The 24,011-nt window shown below is 60.4% G+C and overlaps 1 protein-coding gene across 4 annotated transcripts in view; it reads right to left on the minus strand.

Moving 5' to 3' along the window:
• The window catches only part of LOC117654382 (dopamine D2-like receptor), a 150,704-nt gene that overhangs the window by 98,177 nt on the left and 28,516 nt on the right, over positions 1–24,011 (minus strand). For 3 of the 4 annotated variants that reach the window (XR_004588313.1, XM_034401000.1, XM_034400988.1), the window contains exon 1: positions 23,532–23,895. The exons of the other annotated variant lie outside the window; for it this stretch is intronic. Coding sequence is in view for 2 of the 3 variants with exons in the window: in XM_034401000.1 (XP_034256891.1) it covers positions 23,532–23,891 (360 nt within the window). In the remaining variant the exon portion in view is untranslated. Of the gene's footprint in view, positions 1–23,531; positions 23,896–24,011 lie in introns of those variants that run through there. 4 annotated transcript variants of the gene reach the window in all.

The raw sequence follows: 24,011 nt of genomic DNA on the forward strand, positions 1-24,011 counted from the left end.
AACCCCAAAATTTAAACTCAATGAAAATGTGTACGGCGCACACACACACACACACACACACGCTCATCTCGTTGCCGCGTTTTTGACGAACATTCCGCGCTCAGATCCGTTTCATGAAGTGCCGGGAAGGGGCGGCCCGCCCGGCCAAACGAGACCCGTCGCAAATAAAGCCACGCCACGCCACGCCCATGCCGGTCACGCGCGGACCGGCAATTTGGCCAGTGCGTTATCGGCGGGCTCGGCCGTGGCGGGGATTCGAACCTCGGACCTCGGAAAGGGATTCGGGATTCAGCGAGGAGCGGCAACAAAGGCCGCAAAGGCTGCATGAACATCATTAATGGCGGTGCTGATGCGCGCCGCGCGCCGCCGGGTTTAATTCACGCTGCCATACTTCCTCGTACGCCCCCTCTTCTCTCCCCCTCTCTCTCCTCTCTCTCTCTCTCTCTCTCTCTCGCTCTCTCGCTCTCTCGCTCTCTCTCTCTCTCTCGGTCTCTCGCTCTCTCGCTCTCTCGCTCTCTCTCTCTCTCTCTCGCTCTCGCTCTAGCTCTCTCTCACTCGCTCTCTCGCTCTCTCTCTCTCTCTCTCTCTCTCTCTCTCTCTCTCACTCTCTCGCTCTCTCCCTCACTCTCTCTCTGTCTTTCTCTCTCGCACACACACTGGGTACAGCGAGCGAAATCCGAACGCTGCATGGAGCCGGCCGTGGGAACTGCGTCGGCTGCCCAGGGCCGATCATTCGGACTGGCGGGCCAGGCCGTGGCCTGCAGACTGATCCGAGAGTCGCTCTGTCGCTCTCGCACCTACACGGCAAGCCTCATGAGAGCGAGAGAGACAGAGCGACGGGGACGACTCGCGGAATCAGACTCCCTGGTCGGCAAAAAGTACCCCTCTACGGGCCAGCGGACCCGGTATAAGATGACGTGTCATCAATATGGCAACGTCCATTAACTCGTCATTATTCATTCATTCATTCATTCATTCATTCATTCATTCATTCATTCATTCATTCATTCATTCATTCATTCATTCATTCATTCATTCATTCATTCATTCTTTATCCCTCATTCATCATTCATTCATCCCATTTATTCATCATTCATTTCATTTATTTTCATTCATTCATTCATTCATTCATTCATTCATTCATTCATTCACGTGCATTCCTGGAATCCTCGGCGCATCCTCCCGCGTCTTCATGCGCACGTTCATTCGTGCATCGCGCATTCATTCGTCCGCGCGTCTTGGCATAATGCGCGTCCCGCTGTTACGATTTACGGCTGCCAATTCAGCTCACCGCTCCCGATAAATCACAGGCGGACTGGCGGGACGGGCCGACGTGCGAAAAAGCAGGCCAAGTACTCGAGGGGCCGGGCGGGGTGGGGTGGGGCGGGCTGCTGTCCCCAAGATGAAGTAGTAAAGCAGGTCGGTCGGGTTGGCAGCCCTTGGCCAGGCACGTCATCTGCCGGCAAGTGCCTGCCTGCTGCTGCTAGGCGTCCCGCGGAAGGGCCCCGCCAGCCGAGGCCCCACCAGCCGAGGCCCCACCAGCCGAGGCCCCACCAGCCGAGGCCCCCCGCACGCGCCAACCATCCCAATCTGGCACCCTTTCCCTTCGCAGCCCCGGCGACACCGACACCACCACGCCGAGCGACCAGTATGGGGTGGGGGCGGTATCACACCGCGCAGTATCAAGCGCACGGACACACACACACACACACACACACACACACACACACACACACACACACACACACACACCACACACACACAGAGAGACGGGATGGGGGCTGCGAGAGTGCGGGCCGCAAGGGCCGAGAGCGCGAGAAAGCGAGCGAAGAAGTGCTCGCGTGGCAAGCAGGTGCCATCAGGCCGCCCCTGACAAAACCCCCGCCCGGCAAGCCCGGCCCGGTGCGGCCCGGCGCGGCCGCTCGGAGTTGCAGTCATGCCAACTTTCTTCCCGACCCAGCAGCGGAGCCAGCAGTACGGTGGGGCTTGGCTGGCCCGGTGCCGGCCCGTAGGGCCCGTAGGCCGCGGTCCGCCGCACAGGTGTAAATGGGATCAGGATTTTCTGATCATTTACCCATTATTCTGATAAAATTTGGGATTTTCTGATCATTGGCGTACTATCAGAAAAATTGGCATCAGAATTGCAAGAATTTCTGATAACTGTGAAATGATCAGAGAAAAAGTCTGATCGCTAATTATTGATCAGGGAAAATTTCTGATCCGAAAAGTGATCAGACAGTGATCAGAATAGAGTCATCAGAAAACATAGACATTCTGATAACATGCAAAACTATCAGAAAATCGTGATGTCTCAAAAATCTAGATGCCTGTAAAACAGAAAGTTTTCGGAATTTTGGTTTCAAATTTGGTGAGCGGTATGTTCGCGACATTTGGCTAGGGCATTTTCAAGGTCATGAAATTTAGACCATATCTTCTGGCATTTTGAGAGCTGATGGCGAGCTAGCGTGAAACGGATTGCAGAATTGGATCGGACTCAGTTTCGACCCCTAGAGCCGTTTGCCTCTCTCCGTACCTTTCATGACCGTGAAAATATCCTGAGTCCGAGATATCGTTACATTTCTGAAATCATTGCAGATTCTACTCCAGTGTGATCAGACACGAGGTGATCAGAGCCACGCTGATCAGAAACGTGATCAGGAATCAGGAAAAAAACATCAGAAAAGGTGTTCGAAAAAGCATCAGGTTTTTCCGATCTTCAATTTCTGATCCAGAAAGTGATCAGCGCTAGCCGGTCAGGAACCTAGGCCCTTTACCGTGTGCGTGCCCACCCCGCGCCGGCCTCGGCGCCAGCCGAGGGGACCCGAGCCGAAAGGCCAGATGGACACCGAGCCGGCCCCCACCCCTCCCCCCACCCCTTCCGGCCGACGCGCACGGAAGCCCAGACTGGGACCGCGAAGAAAAGCGGCCGTCCAGGGGATCAGAAGGGAGAGTCTATACTACAAATAATGAGGCAGCAACAACAGCCTGTCCCGCCTCCCTGCCGCCACCACCAGCCAGCCAGCCAGCCAGCCCTGCCGCCACCGCCGTGGAGCGGGATGGAAGTCGACAGGCCGCCCGGCATCTCAGCCGTTGGGATTTCCGCGGTCTGTCTGGTCTGCCCGGAAACACATTATTTTTTATTTTCTTACTTTCTCCTTTTTCTTCTTTTTTTTTTACTCCCTCCACATTGGCAGAAAACCGAGGGTGTCCCAGCCCCCGCGTTCCAGCACGTGTTACAGCGACGATGCCAACTCAAACAAACTTCACTTGCGCGCATGTAACTTCATTTTCTTTTCGCCAACCGCGTCACCGTCGGTCGGCGGGGAAAAAGTGGGGCTGTCACACGCGGCCGCGAATAAGCACAATAGAAAACACTCCTTCCACACAGAGCGTGCTCCGCCTCGCGTCGCGTCGCCTCAGCCCACCCCGCCCCGCCCCACCACACCCCGCCCCACCCCCCCCGCCCCGCCCCACACCGCCCCACACCCCCCCACCCGCCCCGCCTCCCGCCGCATGAACACGACGTGTGGAATCGAGTTGGGCTGCAAAGTGAGCCCCGCCGCGAGCGACGCCGCCGAATCAAACGGCGTTTTTTCCTCCTAGCAGAACACAAAACACGCAGGTTCTTCCTCCTCCATTTTCCCTCGAAACGCAGCGAAGAGGCTGCAGAACGTTCGCGCGGGGAGGGCCAAGTAGTCAGGGCGGCGCTGCACGCAGAGAAAGTGCAAAGAGGTGGTAAATAGGTCAAACTAAAGAGGTTTAGGAAAGAAACGACCTCGCTGGGGGTGGGGGCGGGGGGTTGCGGTCCTGCTCCATCCACACGGCTCAGCATGCCTCCTCGTCGCTCTCCCTAACCCCTTAAGCCGCCCCGCCCCACCTCCCTCCAGCCGCTCCAGCCGCTCCAGCCCGTGCTCCAGCCTGGCCGCTTGGCCGGCTGTAAATAATTCCCCACAGGTGCTTCCACTCCGGCCGCCTCGACACTCGCAGCGCCGCCGCGCCGACGCGCCCACAATCCCTCACAGTGTGGTGGCTCGGCCGCGCATTCGGGCGCGCCGGAAACTCTCGTGATGCAAAACGCGATGCGCGTGGCGAGGCGTCGACACGCGTGTGTCACTTTTCATACCCCTGCTCTTTTCATCTTTCTAGATTTTTTGCAAGGTTTTAAGGTTTAAAACGAAGGAGGAATTCGCATATGAATAGAAAGCATTCCACCGCAAAGCCAACCAAAACATAAGGAGCCTATTCCCCACGACTTATCAACATACTGACAATAGTTCTTACGTACGGCTAAAGTAGTTAGCACTTCAAAGAGGACCTGATAAGGACCAACTCGTTTAAGAGAAGACTTGAACCAACAAAAAATCGCGAAAAACACCCTAAAACTCTGTCGATAATTCTACTTCCTCCTGAGCATTGCGCGTAAGAAAATGCTTTGAAAAATAGTCGTGTTGGCGGATGGGAAAACAGGCCGAAAGGACACACTGCGAAACGAGACAAGCAAAGGAGACGGAGCTGCAGCCGGAGGCAGGGGAACGGGGAGCGGGGTCGCGAGCCAGGTGCGAGTGAAACATCCCCGGCGATATTGTTTGCAATACACTTCCCCCGGGCCCCTTCGGGTCCCTTCGGGCCCCATCGGGGGCCCTGCACTGGCCAACACCGACGCCTCCAAGTTGGGCTGGCATGCCTCGGCACCTGGTCCGTCGCTCCGTCCGTCGCTCCGTCCGTCGGTCGGTCGGTCCTCTCGCTGCTGGTGGCCCACCCCGACGTCAACAAGGACACGGTGCGCGGGACGCCGGGACGCCGGGCCCTCTAGGAACTCATTTCGGGGACGCACTCTCGACGGCGCACTCTCGCCGTTTGTACACTACCTAAGTACACGGCCTGGGGCCGCGCGGCGGCGCGCGGGCGGGCGGCTGCTCACCCAAATCAAGTCCGGCGACGCCGCGCGCCACTGCAGAGCGAGAGAGAGAGAAACTCACCTGAAACAGAACAAAGACAGCGAGAGTTAGGGCGGAACTAACGGCGCAACACGCGCCAAATCGCGACAGTGTGAAAGTCGCGCTGAATGGCGGAGCCAGGCAGAGCCGTCATGACTCACAGTGGTGCGCCCATTGCTCAGCCCGCTCAGCCCGCGGCCACCGAGCAAGCTGGGGTGGGGGAGGAAGGCTGCCTCAAACTCGAACCGCACTCATACCAGCATTCCCAAGTTGGCCTTCAAATTCCTCGGCAAGACGACGACGCCGTCCCCACCCAGACCGCTCTCTTCGGCTCTTCCGGGCGATTTTCCCTCCCCACCCCCTTTTCGGGGCGCCCTTGCCAAAGGCCCCGCCGGCCCCACCAGCCTCGCTGGGGGCGCCTTTGCGCGGCTTAGCCCGCCCCGCCACACCGTGTGGTCTTGAGTGCCCCGCGACGGCCACCTCGCGGAGGTCCACGCCCCTCATGCAGCCACACTGTGGGGCCAAGGCCGGAGCAAAGACCGGCCATGCAGCCTCCTGGCTGCCTCCGCGTTGCCACGTTTGCGTAGTGTGACCGCGCGTTGCGTCACGGCGTCCAGACCGCGCGGCTGTGACGCCCAAGCCACCCACCGCGCCCCTTACGTCACCGCCAGATTGCCACAGATTGCCACCACGGCACGGCCAAGCGAGTGGGAACCGGGCACGGCCCGGAGCATTTTTCATGGAACTTTTCAAGGTACTTTTCAAGTAGCACTTGAGTGCACACCTCACCCTGGAACCAACATTATGATGCCTGCGGCATGAACCAAAAGGAAGATCCACCAAGGAATCTTATTTTTTTCAGTGTCAATGGAGAAGGAACGCAAGAAGGGTCCGGGGCAAGCCAAGAGGAGCGCGAGGTGGCTTCCCAGCCATCGGCCCAACCGCAGAAGCCAGTCTAAGACGATTAATCGATCCCCCGCTCTTATTTGTAAATTGTAATTCAATCCCCTCCGCCTACACCCCTTTGTCTTTCGGGACGCGCGACCCAGCTGCTGCTGCAAACCCCGGCACAAATGACACCGCCCGGGTTCACTTGGGAGAACTATTATGGCGAGGGGGCAGCCCGACCCGGGCCAGACGACGGCGCGCGAGAAAAAAAAAAAAAGCGGACAAAACTCGGAAGGCAAACGCGACCCCGGCAAACGGACCCCGAGCGAAGCGCAGAGCAGCGCGACGTCAATGGGACCCGTTTTAAAGACTCGCCAATCTACTTAAGTAACGACGGAAACGCCAGCGTCCAGTCACCAAATTCATTACTCTAAGAGAGTCCTGTGCCGCAAGCGACACGCCACGCCCGTCGAACGGATTATCCGGCACAACAAATCCAATGACGGCGCGACCGCGCCATCGGCGAAACAATAATACGGGTCCGGGTTCGAGTCCCGCCCGGCCCACACATTTTCACAGAGAGGAGGACTTCCTTGTGGGAACGAATCGTCACATGAAACAGTAACAAAGATGCAGTCTGAAAAAAAAAACATCTGCTCAAAGCCTTTAAAAAAATCTCGTTCAACGAACGGTAATGAAAGCAGATGATCCATCGCGTTTCACAACTGCTGTGATAGCCGAGAGGTTAGAGACGTGGGATCAAGTTACCGCAGGCCGGCGTTCGAATACCAGCGTCACAAAAGTTTTTTCGACTTGGGTGGTGGTTCGAGGCCATGAGAGCGGAGCCGTGTGCAACAGGCCCACATGCCGGAGGTTCGACTCCTAACAAATATTTCCATTTAATTTTACTGCCTCACCCAGTGCGGTTGAAACCCTTGAACGCGAGCCCACTCCGTGCATGGGACGTGGTGGTCCAGGGAGTAGAGGCGTCGGTTCCCAATGCTAGGGTCGGCGGTTCGACTCCCCCAACTTCTTGCGAAATTTTGACCGGGTCGGTCGAGTCCTGTTGCGTCAAGAACCCACCTCACGCCGATCCTCTCATCATGGGCCGTGGTGGCCGAGAGCGTAAAGTCGTGTGATCCCGATGGCGGGGTCCGGGGATCGATTCCCAACATTTCATTACATTTTTCGGCCGCCTTCCTCCCAGTGCAACTCAAACCCGTCGTCCAACACGCTGCCAGACGTACAAGCGTGATAGCGTAGTGGTCAGAGTCACATTCACCTGGCCTCTACGCTGTGGGTGTCTAAAAAGCAATCCGCTTCGGCGGGTTGGCCTCGGCACTGGAGCGATGGAGTATTTGATCCATCAATCCAGACCATCCGGTGTGTGGTTGCGGGTGGTGCCTCCTTGATTCGTCGGGGAGGCGATGATAAGTCCTTTGAAGCTGGCCTAAAACGCTGTATGTTCGGTACGGGAGCGCCGGACAGTGGGGGTACCATGGGGTACACAACCAACCCTACGAAAACAAAAAGCTCCCACCAAACCTCTTCTCTGTCTGAGTCTCTCTCTGTCTCTCTGTCGTCTCACTCTACGTCCCGCCCCTCAAAGAGCTTCGTACTGGGTGCTCTCACCCAGCTGCCTGAGCTTTGGGGTCCTACTGGGTCCCCCGGCGAACGCTTAGAGTCGCTGACGGGATTAACCCCAGGTACCTGATAGCACCGGTTCCCATCCCGAACACCGAAGTAAAGCAGGAGGCCTCCCCATTAAGACTGGGGAGGGGGTGTAGAGTTCAAATTTTTTCTTTTCCCTTTCAAATTTCTCGGTTAATACTCGTTTGGTTTCCTTATACGGGGTAGTATGCGGGCTCATTCCAAAGATAGTAATAAATCTGGTCCGCGCTTCGGTTCGTCCGAAACTCTACTGCTCACTGCAAAAGGCGCACTTAAGACGGGCCTAACTGGCCCGATGCCTGTCCGGCCACACCCAGCCGCCCCGCCCTAAGAGGCACACAATTTTATGAGAGGCCATAAATTTCCCTTGATGCCCCCCACCCCCACCCCGCGCGGAGAGAAGTACACCTTTTTTTATTGTGCGCGCACCTCTACCACGCCCTCAGAGGAGTGAATAGGGAGCGTCTGGAGTTTATCACGTCTAATTTATTTACATAAAAAAGGCAGAAACAACTTGCTGGGCGTCACGGCGCGTCGTGTTGTGTTCGGACGCCGCTTTGTTCCCGCCGGTTCCTCTGCCTCGGTCGGCCGGAGCGGCGTAAGCAGAGCAAGCAGCAAGAAGGGTCCGCGGTTCGAGCCCTGCCGTCCTTGACATTTGCTGCCCTGTCGCCCTTTGATTATTGCCAGCCGACACTTTGATGACTCATTACCGTCACAGTGTTGGCAGCCATTGTCCACCTCCCCACCTCCGGCCCAAAGGTCCGCCAACAAAGCATAAACTTTCCGATCGGCGACCCCTTCCTCTGCCGGCAGGCCCGGCAGGCCCGGCAGGCCCTCCCTCTCGGAAGGAAAGGGCGGGAAAAAGCACGGGCTGTCCCTTTGAGCGGCACTAAGGAGCGCCCAAAAAGGGCTCGGCGGCAGCGCGCCAGGGCGGCGGCCTCGCGGTGCCCGTGGACGTCATAATTTGCGCGCAGCCACGCTTCGGAAAAAAAAGGGGGGAATCCTTTCAAAGGGAATTCTGAATCGTGCACGCCTCTGGCAGGCCGGCGCTGAAATATCAGCGCGGGCAACAGATGTAATTTTCATCATCTCAGGGCCGCCGCGCCGCGCCGCGCGCCACCCGGCCGCCCGCCTCGCCCGCCTCGCCTGCCTGCAGCAAGACTTAACTGGCAACGACGTGCTAAAGCCGAAACAGCAGCGCGCTGCACGGGGCATTAGGCTGGAGGGGCCCCACAGAGTCATAAAGAACTAAGACTGGCGGCCGATGACAAGCCAAAGCACAACCTGTGCGAAAAAAAAAAACGAAGAAAAAACGCAAACAACCCGTCACGCAAGAGGAAAGGCAAATTTGCATCACGGACTGCCCCGCCACGCGGCCCCACAAAACGCTGCGAGCGGGGCCCTCCCTCCCCCCGCCCCTCAGGGGGCCCTGATCCGTGTGACAATGGGGCTGTCTTTGCCACTTGTAGCGATGCCATGCACGTTGAGCGCGCATACAGGGGGACCCCCCCGCCTCGCCCCCGCCGCCTCTCTGCATCCGTTCCCCGTCAGTGACCCGTCCACCCCCTCCACCGCCCCGCAGGCCTCGCAGGCCCACCGTGCTGACCCCTTCGGGCCCTTCGGGGGCCGGCCCCTCTGACACGTCTTGGGTGCGGCACCATAACTTATCAATGGATGCCCCTGCAGTACAGCATTCTAGCATTAGCCCCCCCCCTCCCTCCGCCCTCACTAACACCGACGCAGCCACACAGACGCACACACGCGCGCACGCACGGCGCGCCAGGGCGTTCCCACAGGTTACCGCTATAACCGTGCTGCCAACGGCCGTCCTAAACTAAAGTGAATCTGGCTCCGCCGCCCCCTTCCTTTGCCTCGGCGCCTCGGGGACGTGGCTCGGCGCAGCGTGGCAGCCCATGGCAGCCCATGGCAGCCCCATCGCTCGGCCCATTCAATGGAACACTCTCCGGTTCAAGGTCGTCGCGGTGGCGGAGGGTGCCGTGACGCCATGCCCCGTGACGGCTGTCGTCCGCGAACCCAGCCAACTCCTGCGCGACCCGCTCCAGCCTGGCTCCAGCCACCCACCGCGCACCGCGCCGCCTCTCCCGATCCCGCAGGACCACGCAAACAGCATGATGGTGACGTGTTGCAGCGACCGCACCGCGCCGCCCACACACGCAGCGCCGCGCAGCGCAGGGCAGCGCGCTCCCACAGCCAATCGGCGGACAAGTGTGGCAGGCCGCCGTTGCGGTCACCGGCCCACCAGCCCCAAGGCCACCAGGGCCACCAGGGCCACCACCACACCACCATGGCCCGCCGGCCACCACAGGCCACCATAGGGGCACCAGCAGCAGCGCAGCCCAGCGTCCCAGCGGCCGGTCGGACTGACGGCCTCCTGCCTCCTCCTTCTGGTGGCGGTCCAGAACAAGCTGCCGGGCTCTCGGGTGTCCACCGCGCCCCGCCACGCCCCGCCACGCCACTTCCCCGGTGTCGCGGTCATCCCCTGCATTCCCTCCGGGACCTCTCGGGACCGCTCCGTCCGTCCGGAACCTCACCCTTGATCTACTGTACTAGGGTCAGCCCTTCTTCGACAGGACCTATCCCCCACCCCGCTGAGCAAGTTCCTCGTGTGTGTGTCCGTCTGTGGGCGAGGCGGCCGGTGGAGGCGGCCCGGAGTCGCGCCGGCCTCGCCCTGCCCTCATCAACGCAAAGGGAGACGGCGTGCGGCATTGCCACGGCATTGCCACGGCACTGCCAATGGCGAGGCAGAACTGCGGGCGCAGCAGCAGCGGGATACAAAAATAAGCATCATCGTCCCAATATCGTTCCGGGCGGGAGAAAATGATTGCCCCTCGCGGCGGCGGGGGCGGCGAACCGTGGCACGGCCGGGCTTTTGTGCAGGGCGGCGGGGGCGGCGGGGGCGGCGCGGCACGAGTGGCCACTTGTCCCCAGTTGGACGTAATATCATTAGACTAGGGTGAAATTCCATTACGGGGCCGAGGGACAGCCCAGCCAGCCGGGTGGGCCGCTGCCGCGTGCCGCCGCGCCACACGTCCGAGGAGTTGCCGAGTTTCGAGTTTCGAACCCTGACGGCCCGGCGGCCCGGCCCGGCGCCTCCACAGGCCTCGCGGTGCGGCGGCCGGAGCGGCAAGCCGCTGGCAGAATCACGATTTCGAGACATTTTGACGCCGTTTTCACCAACTCCGAAGCACTGCGGCTCCCCCCGTGCCAGCACACTGTGCGTCGGCCGGCCTAGGCCTAGGCCGTCGCCAATCGCTGGCCATCCTTCTCGTTGGGCGCGTCTGATCCCCGCTTCGACATCCATCAATCCGGACAACGCGCTCGGGGCGAAGCGGCGAAGCGGCGAGGCCGTGTAGTGCATAAACAGGCCTAAAGCGGGGGCACGGCGGGGCACGGCGGGGCACGGCGGGGACCACGCAGCATGTTGGAACCGGACGCGTGCAGGCAGTCCGCTCAAGAGCTGGATTTCCCTCTCTCTCTCTTTTCCTTTTTTTCTTTTTTTTCGAAGCAGGCCGCTTGCTGTGCGGGGATCGCTCCTCGCGGATCCCTTGCCGAGTGGCGGGGGCTGCGCGGGGCTGCGTGTCGCTTGTAGTGGCGGAGAGGAAAAAAAGCACGATTGTCCGGCAGGACACGCGCGCGTGATCACAAGGGCCAAAAGGTCGTATATTCATCAGCCCTTTATTTTTTGTACACTTTTTTTTCGCGTGGCTGCTTGACTGTGACACGCGCAAGGTCGCCGCCGCGCGGGCGCTTCGGCGCGGAGTGGGAGGCTTGGGTGTTGGCCGAGTTTGTGATCCGAGCTTTGAAACCGAGTCGCCGCGCGTACTCGTGTCGTGACACACACGGGCGCGATGCCGGTGTGAGTGGGGCGGCACACCTCGCCGAGCCGAGCGAGGCAAAGCCGAGCGCGCGCCAAAAGATACGGCCAAGTTTGCGCCATTACTGACTCATCAAAAGCAGCCGGCCGGGGCATGGCTCTCACGGCGGCTGTTCCCAACTCACACCGATTGAGGCGCTCGCAACACCGTGCAGCGCGCCAGCCACTCAGCGCGAGAGAGAAAAGAAATTCGCTTGAATGCCTCGTTCTCCGACCGCCGAGGTAAAAGCTGTTCCGGAACCTAGATATTTCACCGTGTGCGGCGAGTTGTTGTCGCCGGGGGGGCTGAGTTCGTAGCAGGAACTATCATCTGCCGCTGCTGCCGAGAGAGCGCCTGGGAGGTAGGCCATTCGAGACACGGGTGCGCGGCGCGTTGCCTACCCTCTCTCCCGCAGGCTGACGGCGCGCGGCGCAGAGGAGTGGCTGAAGGCCACTGCTTTGTGACGGCCCGACCCGAGTAAAAATAGAAGGCTGCAGAAAGGCTGACGCACGGCTGACGCATGGCTGTATGGACCGTTTTTTGGCTGTATGCATGGCTGCCGAGGCTGCGTTGCAGCCATGTCGCAGCCATAGCGACGTCCTGGACTTGCAGCCATCCACGCTGCAGTGGCTGGTCTGGCTGTTTCACGGAGCGCTTTGGCTGTGAAACGCTTCAGAAGCTGCGCACAGAAGCCTTTTGGCTGCCCTAAGCAGCCTATAAACGCTGCCACGCACAGCCAACTTAGCTGCAATGGCTGTAAGCTGCGCGTCGCAGCGTGTTGGCTGCTGGCGCCAGCCGGGCCGTGGCTAGACGTTACAGCCATGTAGGCTGCCACGGCTGTAGGCTGCGCAACGCAGCGTGTTGGCTGCTGGCGCCAGCCGGGCCGCGGCTGGATTTTACAGCCACGCGGGCTGCAATGGCTGTAGGCTGCGCACTGCGCGTCGCAGCGTGCTGGCTGCTAGCGGCAGCCTGGCCGCGGCTGCACTTTACAGCCACGCAGGCTGCAATGGCTGTAGGCTGCGCGTCGCAGCGTGTTGGCTGCCGGATGTAGCCGGGCTACGGCAGGACTAAACAGCCATGTGGGCTGCAGTGGCTGTAGGCTACGGATTGCAGCATGGTGGATGCTGGCGGTATTCAGGCAACGGTCGTATTCCTTGATTAAAGGGCTATAAAAAATAGAAAAAAATAGACTGGGTGCGTGGTATGCTGATATTTGAGTTGAATACGTTAACATACATAAGCCATGCAAGTTTCGTAAAAATCGGGAAACTTTTTTGTTATCTTTGATATCTCGGGAACGGTAAGTCCTACATGAAATTACTTGGCAGATTTGGATCCGGAACGGTGTTCGGACCCTAGTAAATCTTCAAAGGGCTCCATAGAACTTCAAAGGGCGTAAAAGGGACCCTCAAAGGTCCTGATGGGGACCTTCATGAACTAAGGAGAGAAGCCTAGTAGCGATATGGATGCTGCCGATGGCATCCACGAGGCTGCAGGATGCGGCTGAGATGTGGCTCTGACCCGCAGCTTCATAGCTGCCGGGGGCAGCGTGGCCCGGGCGAAAGAAGGCTGCCTGGAGCATCCTGAAGGCTGCGGGGTGCAGCCTACAGTAGCGCCTCACAGCCTCCAGGCTTCCGGGGGCAGCGTGGCCCGGGCGAAGGAAGGCTGCCTGGGGCATCCTGAAGGCTGCGGGGTGCAGTCTAGAGCAGTGCCTCGCAGCCTCGTGGCTGCTGGGGGCAGCGTGGCTCGCGAAGGAAGGCTGTCTGGCGCATCCTGCAGGCTGCGGGGTGCAGCCTAGAGCAGCGGGGGCAGCGCTGACTGGGCTCCAAAGGGACACTTCAGTGGCTGGCAGGTGCAGCCAGAGACGCTGCACCGGCTGCGGATGGCTGTATTTTGGCTGACGTATGTCCGAATACAGCCAATGTCTGCAGCCATCCGAGTTCCATCCGCGCGTTGTAAGCAACCTGGAGGGAGCCAGCCTGCAGCCAATCTGCAGCCTATAATTTTCTCTCGGGGATCACGTACAGCGGCCAGCACCATTACTCGTGGCAGGTACAGAGTGAGGGGGAGGGGAGGGGGAGGGGAGGGGGAGGGGCGGATACGTGAGGGTGAGGAGGTGCCCGCCGCGAGGCTGAGCTGGCTGAGCTGCAGGCGTCGGCCCGTCGGGTCGAGCGGGGCGGGGCGGGGCAGGCAGAGCGCTCCTCCTCCAGTCCGTTCCGTTCGTCGGCACGGCCGCGCGGTCCAAATATTCGGCCGGGGGATACGGGCGGTCGTGCCTGCTCCGTGATGCCCGGGGAGCTCGTCTCGGTCGTCTCGGTCTTCATCCCCCGCCCCTCCTGCCTTCCACACGCACAGGCAAGGCGCCCATTGCCGCAAATTCGGGACGGGGCGGCCGCAGAGGCGCAGCGCCGCCAGTGCCCCGCCGGCACGTGCACGTACACTGGCGGGCGTCGCAGTCGGGGGGATATCGCGCGGGGCACGCGGCTCGCACAGCGGCGCTGTCGGCACGGCCGTCGCTTAATCGACTTTACGGTTCCGGTGAAAAAAAAAGAACAAAAAAGCGGCCCACCCTTTCCGTGAAAAAAAGGGTAAAACGACGTCGGGCGCACTAATTTGCAGGGCAAAGTTATTGCGGGCCGGCCTCGCATCTCGCATCACGCAATAAATTCGGGAGGCTCGTCGGTGGGATTCGCCCCGCCAAAGGCAGTGCGCAGCGCGCGGCCGGGTACACGATCGGGCCGTGCTTTCGGCGCTCTCTCGCTCGCACTCGCGGCGCGCGCCGTGTGAGTGCGAGAGAGACAGCATTTCCCTCGCCATTTCCCTGCCAGTAGTGTCCGGCGCGGAGGCGGCGCGGAGCGGCTCCGCAGAAAAAGGCGAGATCGATGTTGTTTTGCCGTGTGAGACAAGCCCGTCGGACGCCAACTTACCGCCAGAGGGCGCGGCCTGCATGTTCAACCGCCGTCGAAGGCCCCTGCCGGGCGCCAACCGCCCCGCCCCGCCCCGCCCCGCCCCGCCCCGCCCCGCCCCGCCCTGGACGGCCGCCAATAGGCGAGGCCGGGCCCGAAAAACGCAGCGCGCCTCCCTTATGGAACAAGCGGCTAATCGCGGAGGCTGGGACACGGATTACACAGTCGGCACGTCTCTCACGACACTGGGAATAAAAATCGGTGCCGGCCGGCGTTGAACCGGAAGATGCCGTGCGATGATCGTGCTGGGGAGCAGAAAGGTCCGCGGGGATACGGGAACACGGCGCAAAGCTGTCGACGAAGGCCGCAGGTCGGTCAACGAAACTCCAACATCCCTCGAACAAGGCATCCGGACCAGCGTGGAAGACAGACAGGGAGACAAAACCGCCAGAAACACAGACTGACTGACTGACCGGCTGGCTGACTGACACACTGTCAGGCATTGAAGCACGTGCATTAAGTCCATCGTCCCAGTTCGTTCTTTTTAATAATTTTTTTTTTAAATAGGAAGGGTGGGCTTGAAATTGGCACCGCCCAGGGGTGCGGTGCGTCAACAGAGGTGTGAAGAGATCCGATCCGCTTTCCCTCGGCCTCCCCCCTTCCCCTCCTGGATCAACGAGACAATGGATTCCTGGAGCACGCGTAGAGCTTCCAACCAAAAAAAGGTTTGCTTTTTTCTAAAAAATGATATTGTTATTTCCCAGGCGAGTGCGGGACAGTTGGCGGCGGCGCCGCAGCTCCGTGCCTCTTGTTGATTTTTCTCCCCGCCGCCGCAGCTGTTGCCCCCTAGATTTATCCGACGACTGTCAAAATTAAAAAGAGAGAAAATAGGGAAGCCGGGCTCGGCATGACGTTGTCGCTGCCGCCGCCGCGGCAAAGGCAAACGAATTCGCCCGCCTGTCTGTCTGTCCGGCCGGTGGGCGTTGAATGGGCTCTTGCAACACGATGCCGCCGGGGAAGTGGCCTTGTGGTCTTGGCGGACAAACAGGGGTCGAGGGAAGGCTGCGGGAGGCTCCAGGGTGCGGTAACGGAGTACCGGGGAATCACGTGGCGAGGCGACGCAACTGGCCGCGCCGACGACACTGGACAAATCAGTTCCCTCCGCGGACGGCAGCAGCACGCCCTGGAATTCGTCCGGCCGGCGCGGGCTTTCTGCGGCACCGGGCGTCGTTTCTCAGCCTGGCGGAGGTGCTGGCGGACGGACGGGCGGTTGGACGGACGGACGGACGGACGGACGGACGGACGGACGGACGGACGGACGGGGCCGCGCGTGGAGTGCTCAGTCACCGCATCTTCCGGAGCCTCCACGGCTCGCTCCACGGCCTCCGCGCCGACACACTTAGCCGGCCGGATGCGCCGATGCCCACTTGTCAGGAAATGGTCTTAATTACGCGCGCGCGTCCGGGGCGTTTCGTGCCGCCGCGGCGCCGGAGCAGGTTGCAGGGAAAAGAGGACAGAGACTTTGCGAGAAGCTGGCGGTGGCGGCGGCGGTGGCGGCAGCCGGCCGAGGCGCCGAGGCCGAGGGGCCACTAAATCCAGCTCAACAAAGTCGCCGGCGGAACACGGAACGCGCAACGCCAGAGTGCTGCCGCCCGCCACCTGCCAACGCCACGCCGCGCAATTCCAACGCAGCGACGGTGAAAAAAAAAAGGATCAAAATTAAAATTGATGTGTGTTTCCACGGGGAGCGGGTTCCGAATTTTCACCCTACTCGAGTCGGGTGCTCGAGTGAGTGACCTTGCGCGTTTTTCCCGCCCCGCTCTGTTTACAATCACACCACGCGTCTCCCCGAGAGAAAATTATAGGCTGCAGATTGGCTGCAGGCTGGCTCCCTCCAGGTGGCTGACAACGCGTGGATGGAACTCGGATGGCTGCAGACATTGGCTGTATTCGGACATACGTCAGCCAAAATACAGCCATCCGCAGCCGGTGCAGCGTCTCAGGCTGCACCTGCCAGCCACTGAAGTGTCCCTTTAGAGCCCAGTCAGCGCTGCCCCCGCTGCTCTAGGCTGCACCCCGCAGCCTGCAGGATGCGCCAGACAGCCTTCCTTCGCGAGCCACGCTGCCCCCAGCAGCCACGAGGCTGCGAGGCACTGCTCTAAGCTGCACCCCGCAGCCTTCAGGATGCCCCAGGCAGCTTTCCTTTCCCGGGCCACGCTGCCTCCGGAAGCCTGGAGGCTGTGAGGCGCTGCTGTAGGCTGCACCCCGCAGCCTTCAGGATGCTCCAGGCAGCCTTCTTTCGCCCGGGCCACGCTGCACCCGGCAGCTATGAAGCTGCGGATCACAGCCACATCTCGGCCGCATCCTGCAGCTTCGTGGATGCCATCGGCAGCACCCATATCGCTACTAGGCTTCACTCCTTAGTACATGAAGGTCCCCATGACGACCTTTGAGGGTGCCTGTTACGCCCTTTGAAGTTCTATGGAGCCCTTAGTAGATTTTCTAGGGTCCCAACACCGTTCCAGATCCAAATCTGGTAAGTAATTTCATCTAGGACTTACCGTTCCCGAGATATCAAAGATAACAAAAAAGTGTCCCGATTTTTACGAAACTTGCATGGCTTATGTGTGTTAACGTATTCAACTCAAATATCAGCATACCACGCACCCATTCTATTTTTTTCTATTTTTTATAACCCTTTAATCAAGGAGTGCGCCTGAATACCGCCAGCATCCACCATGCTGCATCCGTAGCCTACAGCCATTGCAGCCCATATGGCTGTATAGTCCTGCCGTAGCCCGGCTGCATCCGGCAGCCAACACGCTGCGACGCGCAGCCTACAGCCATTGCAGCCTACGTGGCTGGAAAGTGCAGCCGCGGCCAGGCTGTCGCTGGCAGCCAGCACGCTGCGACGCGCAGCGTGCAGCCTACAGCCATTGCAGCCCGCCTGGCTGCAAAGTCCAGCCGCGGCCTGGCTGCCGCCAGCAGCCAACACGCTGCGACGCTCAGCCTACAGCCAGGGCAGCCTACATAGCTGTCAAGTCCAGCCAAGGCCCGGCTGGCACCAGCAGCCAACACGCTGCGACGCGCAGCCTACAGCCATGGCAGCCTACGTGGCTGTAAAGTGCAGCCGGGGCCCGGCTGGCGCCAGAAGCCAACACGCTGCGACGCGCAGCCCACAGCCATTGCAGCCTACATGGCTGTAACGTCTACGCGGCAGGGCTGGCGCCAGCAGCCAACACGCTGCGACGCGCAGCCTACAGCCATTGCAGCCTACATGGCTGTAACGTCTAGCCGCGGCAGGGCTGGCGCTAGCAGCCAACACGCTGCGACGCACAGCCTGCAGCCACTGCAGCTAAGTTGGCTGTGCGTGGCAGCGTTTGTAGGCTGCTTAGGGCAGCCAAAAGGCTTCTGTGCGCAGCTTCTGAAGCGTTTCACAGCCAAAGCGCTCCGTGAAACAGCCAGACCAGCCACTGCAGCGTGCATGGCTGCAAGTCCAGGACGTCGCTATGGCTGCGACATGGCTGCAACGCAGCCACGGCAGCCATGCATACAGCCAAAAAACGGTCCATACAGCCATGCGTCAGCCGTGCGTCAGCCTTTCTGCAGCCTTCTATTTTTACTCGGGTCTTTACCCCTCCTCATTTTAAATTCAGCGGGATCGGTCGGGCCCGTAATTTCCACGATGCACAGATCCGAGGACGCGCATAGGGGAGAGGGGCCGGTGAAAAAGGGACAGCGATAGGGAAACTAGCCGGGACTCAAAAAAGAGCGGCCAAACGAGGGCAGTAAAGGTAAATAAAGCGCGGGGGAGGCAAAAAGAAGGGGGAAGGAAAATGCCCTAAAAGGCCGCCAAGAGGTCTGCCCGCCTGGAATCGGCCACGCACCGACACGCCCGGAGAGAGGGGGCCGCCCCGCCGCCCGCCGCCTGGGACCTGGACGGCCTAGGACCTAAATACGTGCTCCCCAAGCCGTCTGCCCCACCCCCTCCCTTCCTATATGGCAACCCGTATAGACGTGGCGCAACCTGACATGCCCGGCCCAGCCCCGCCCGGCCCCTCGACGGCGAGGCCCCTCACGCAGATTGCCATGCAGAGCATGAAGCTGGCGTCGCGCGCAGGAAGGCGCGGCCGCCACCCGCCGCCGCCCCGCCCCGCCCCGCCCCGCCCCGCCCCGCCGCCACGCCACTCAGGAGGTCATATTCCGGCAGGATATCAGGCGGGGCGCACGTAATTGAAAGCTGGCGAGGCGAAGAAGGCCCCGACCGAGCAGCCAGCCCCTCTATGCGTGGCAGCGCGCGCACATCGTGGCCACCATCAGCACGCCAAACGGGAAAAACAAAAAAAAAGGTCGACAAAAAATAAAAGAACTGAAGCGTGGCCGCCAATTCCGCGAACCAGAGGCCGGGCCGGTGCATCGGGTTAGCCGAAATCCACCCGATCCGAAACGCGGTCCGCTTATCGTGTTTCTTGGAAATAGTGTACGCACCAGCCGGTCCGGGAGGTGCGCCGTTATGTCCGGCGTGGTGGCCTTTTCATGGCGGGTCGAATGCACCAAGCGAATGCCCAGCGCGTGTTTCGGAGAAGAAAACGGGATTCGCGAGCTCTCGGCAACGCACGGCCGATCGGGGGACACGAAAGCCGTTACGGCCGAGTCGGGCATGCGAATGCGGCTCGTTTTTCTGGCGTGCATTTTTAACGCGTGTTTGTGCAGCGCGCATATGGGCCCCCGCAGCCCCGCGGCCCGGCCAACGTGACTGCGGACTGCACGCCAGCGACGCGCGTGTGTGCGCAAACAAGTCTATGAATCTCTGGACTGTGTATGCGCCCGCGTGTGTGTGGAGTCGGTGCGTGTGTCCGAGTGCTGGCCCGCAAACGCGGGGGTCCTGCAGTGCGCGGCCGAAAAGCCGGGAAGCAATCCCAGCGGTGGCGCACGACGACAGGGTGGCCAGGTTTCAACGGTAAATATTTCAGCGGGGCAGCGGCAGCGGCGGCAGCGGCGGCGCGGGTGCTCCAGTCTGGCGGCGGCCACGGGGCGGCCCCAGGGCGGCCGGAGGGCGGCGGCGGTGTGTTCGGGGGTCTTTTAAAGCAGCGCCGTGCAATCCTGCGCTGCCTCTTGTCGCCCGCGGGCGCAGGCTTGGGAAGGCCCCGCCTGGGAGGGCCCCGCCAGGGCCCCGCCAGGGCCGGCCCGCGCCACTTTATAAAACATGCAGCAGAAAAGCAGGGCGGCATTAGAACAAGTTGCCGAGGGCGGCCTCTCGGTCGCGACACCTGATCCAGGACCGTGGACCCAGGACCCTGGGCCGTGGATGCAGGACCGTGGCCCCAGAACCCCCGCTAGGTCGCGCTCGCCTGGCAGCGCCGCGGGCACCGCGACCACCACCGGCGGCCAAATGGCCCTCCGCTGTTTGTTGCTGATTAACTTAGATTTCTTCCCGCTGAATATTACAAGTTTGAAGAGCGCTGCGGAGACTTTTGCGGTGCGGTCGCGGCGCCGCGGGACGAAAATAAATTAAGACTGACGTCTGTCCGTGGCCGTGGCCCGCCGCGGCCCCCATCCATCCGCGAAAAGGGCAGGGGTGGGGGCACAGAGAACGCTGACAAATAGGCGTGGCCGCCGCGCACCGCACAACCCCGTGCTGCGCCAGGCCGTCGCCGACCCCGCGGGCTGCTCACTGCTACTCGCGGGCTGCTCGCTGCTTCCCCGAAAAGACGCTGGATGAAAAATGGATGGCAACAATGCCGCCGACTTTAAAGGTGCGCCGGCAGAGGGACTTGGGATAACGTCGGGACGCATCTGCGCTGAGCGCCCGTGTGTTTGAATGCTGCTGGTTTGCCAGCGAGCCTCAGTGAGTTTGTGTGTGTGTGTGTCTGTGCGTGTGTGAGAATGTGTATGTGAGCCTTAGGGCAGAATTCAAGCCAAGTGCCCGCGGAGATACACTAAAGAAACACGAATCCGTCAGCAACATAGCGGCACGCAGCTCAGTGATCTAGAACAGACGGTAGGTCGGTGGCTCGATCCGCGACGTCCGTGATTTAGTTTCGTTTTGAAATCCAATTTTGCAGAGCTCTACGGCCTTGTATACTCCAGCGTGGGACGGGGAGTAAATTTGCAGCGACGCATGTTTGCGGAGGATAGCGGTGCAAGTTTGGGCGATAGTTGAGTCCTCAGTCCTCGAAGCCCGGCCCTGATCACCGCCCCGTAGGACGCCCGGCCTACACTCTGAGAAAAAATGACGGTAAATCCTGGATAATTTTTTTGCCAAACTTTACCGTACTTCAAAAACCAGTATCCACCGTACAGTCTACAGTATTTACCGAACTTGTTTTACAAAATATTCCGTAGTTTTTTAACAGAAGTTACCGTTCTTTCGTACAGACCATGCCGTAGGAAGGACTAGATCTGGTCACAACAAAGGCCGCTCCCAAGAATTGTCCACATCAGGATTTTGAAAAAAGGGGGTCGACCGACTGAAAAATTTTATTGCACCTTTCGATAGGTCTCGTCAAGACCTTTTCAACGAGTGGTCGGAAGGGGGGTCCAGGAGTCCGACTTCAGCAGTTACGTACATCAGGATCTTGAAAACGAGGGTCGACCGACTGAAAAACATTATAGCAGTTTTTGATAGGTATCAAAAGTACGGGATTGCCGGGTAAAAAAGTACGGGATTCCCTGTAAAAAAAGTACGGCGTTGCCTGTAAAATAAGTACGGTATTGCCTGTAAAAAAACGACGGTATTGCCTGTTAAAAAAAGTACGGTGAAGTCTGGAGTAATCAGTACAGGATTTACCGTGATCTTTTCTCGCAGTGTAAGCAACCCCCCCTTCAAGTTTGTTGTCTCTCTCCGCGACGCACGCAGCTCGCGTCGCGCGCGTAGCTCCGCGTAGCTCCGCGCGGGGACACGGTTTGTTGAACCCCGGCCGAGGGACGTGAGGCGAAAATTATTTGCAGGTGAGGTGGGCCGCCGAGGCGGCTTTGCTTGTTGGCAGGCAGGCAGTTTGGCTGTCTCCGGAGAGTGCTATCATGCCTCCGGCCTCTCTCGCACCCCTGTGGAGTCCTGCGGAGCGCGCCGTGAGTGCGGCAGAGACAGAGGGCTTTGTTCGGAGCCAGTCTGCAGCTTGTCAATTTGCCATTCATAAACCGTCCTTGGGCTGCGCTGCGTGCGACGACGCCGTGCGAAGCCGTGCGACGCCGTGCACGTGCCCCACATACCTCGGCTAGCCCGGCCCGCCGCGGCCCGCCGTGGCCCGCTCCACTCGCCGGCCCGCGTCGCCGCGGCGATATCCGCCGGGGAATAGCATATCCATCTCCGAGAGAGGAAACAACTTCAGGGGATACAACTTCTTCGCTGTCGGACTGCCTCGGCCTGCCTGTTCCGTCGGATTCTGCTTTCTGCGGCGAGTCAGGTTAGTGATGGCTAAATTCCCTGCACCCAGCCGGCGTAATCATTCCAGTACGTTATTTTTCCGTCCAAAAAGATAGTTGCAATGCGGCTTAAGCGCTCGGCAACAACAAAGTTGAAACGACCATAACGTAAGTTTCAATTGTGCATACGCCGAACTGCTGCATGTGCGTGCATATGCGGAAAAGTGGAGGATTGGGATCGATCTTGCTCGGAAGCTCCTTAGCGTCCCCAGCTTCCAGGCGCAACCCTTGGGAATGGCGTCCACTTGGCTTGGCCAGACGGCCTTGCGGACGGCAGGACGCGCGCGCCGTAAGGAGGGCCTCACCCAACGGGGCTTCACCAGGGCATGACCAGGGCTTCACCAGGGCTTCACATTCACCAGGGCTTCACCAGGGCTTCACATTCACCAGGGCTTCACCAGGGCTTCACCAGGGCTTCACCAGGGCTTCACCAGGGCTTCACCACGGCTGCTCCCTCTCGGTGCAGTCAAGGCGGCCATCGCGCGACAAGAACATGAGAAGAGAGCGGAGAGGTCAGGTCGGGTCGTGCCAGATTCTCCGAGGCCGCCCTCATCACTAGCTGTAAACAACGATAGGAAAGGGGCCAACACCGGAGGGAAGAGCCACTAAGGGTGATAAAACCACAATCACGACCGCTGAGTGTCAAACTCGTCAGTCTTGCTCGTCGCAACTCATTTTCATCCTCATTAGTGGCACCGTATGCCCCCACTTGCTCTCTTTTTTCTTTCTTTCGCAAAAGCGGCTTAGGCGGGAGCCGCTATCATCGGTGAGGCCCCGGGGCGCGGTGGGGCGGCGCGAGGCGGGGCATGAAAAAGATTAACTTGCCTGGCCGAGTGGCTCGATGCTTTGGCAATCAGGACCAAGTTTGCGGGTGACAACCCCTTAGCCCGGCCAGCCAGCCCAGCCAGTCAGTCCCCGAGGCACTTTTACGGCCCAAAAACGGAGGGGGGGGGGGCTGTGCCGGGCCGTGCGGACGCCTCGACGCCCCACTCATCTTTAAGTAATGCGACCAACAACAACTACTATCCCGCTGGCCCGAGGGAGGGGGCAGCACGGCCGGTACGGCGTGGCATGCCGGACCCGGGACGAGCTTTGTAGTGCAAAGAGTCTAGCCCCCGTTCTTTCGGGTGCTTTTCTTGCTGTCTCGGGACGACGGCGGCGGCGACGGCGCCAACGGCGTCCCGCGGCGCGTGCTCTCGCGGCGGGGACGGGGCTGGCGGCGGCGTGGCGATGCTCGCGCACGGCGCACTCCGCGTTAAAATGCATTACGATTCCGTCGCCGGCGAAATGAATTGTCTTTTACGGTGGCGGTGCGCGTCGAGACAAGACACTGTTGGGCCGTGTGTGCCGCGTGACGGGGTGACGCGCTTGCTTGTTGCATCCCTGCGCTCTCTCCCCCCCACCCCCCATCCCCTTACTCTTTCGCTCTCACGCACCCTCCTTGAAAACTAGGAGGCATCGGCAAGGGCGCTTCTTAGCGTGAGCACGGGAGCGGCCCTAGAGGCTGGGAACTCTTTGACGCGTGAAGGCAGGAAATTCATTAAACCTGTGTCCGTCGTCGAGTCTGTCATTCGTCAGCAGCAGCAGCAGCACCAACACATCGGACAGTTTTTCGTTTTTGCGGAGGGTGGGGGGTGACACCTGATATGTTGTCGATCGCATAACATGAATCCACTACCCAGAAATAACATAAAAGGCAGCATTGTATGACACTGCAAGTGCAGACAACTACTTTACGCGGTCAACTTCACTGGAGCCCTCATCAGGGCTGAAAAAAAAAGCCCTAGGAAGAATGCTGAAAACATGAAAGCGGTCGATGTTTCCCTCACCAGGAAATAGATGGCGAAGGGCATGACGACCACGGCCACGAGCAGGTCGGCCAGGGCGAGGCTCACGATGAAGTAGTTGGTGGCGTTCTGCAGCGAGCGCTCGCGCAGCACGGCCAGGATGACCAGCACGTTGCCGAACAGCGTGAGCACGGGGAAGGCGAGCAGCATGAGGGCCCAGTACTGCTTGATGATGGTGTGGCAGGGCACCAGGGTGCCGTTGACGCCCGGGCACAGAGTGTCGTTGAGCGAGCCGTTGCCGGCGCCCCAGTCCGAGTAGGGGTCCTCGCCGCTCAGGTTCAGGTAGGAGCGCACCACGTCCTGGGTGCCGCCCACCACCACCGCGCCGCCGCCGGGGTCCATGAGCTGGTCCATGGCGGCCTGCACCAGGGCGTGCGCCGCCGGCAGCGCCGTCAAGTTCATGTCGTTCGCCTCCATGGCCGCGTCGTGAGGTCGTCGTCAGCCGAGCGTCACCGGCGCCCC

The sequence above is a fragment of the Thrips palmi genome, unplaced genomic scaffold (assembly GCF_012932325.1).
Source record: "Thrips palmi isolate BJ-2018 unplaced genomic scaffold, TpBJ-2018v1 HiC_scaffold_1, whole genome shotgun sequence".
NCBI classification, from domain to species: domain Eukaryota; kingdom Metazoa; phylum Arthropoda; class Insecta; order Thysanoptera; family Thripidae; genus Thrips; species Thrips palmi.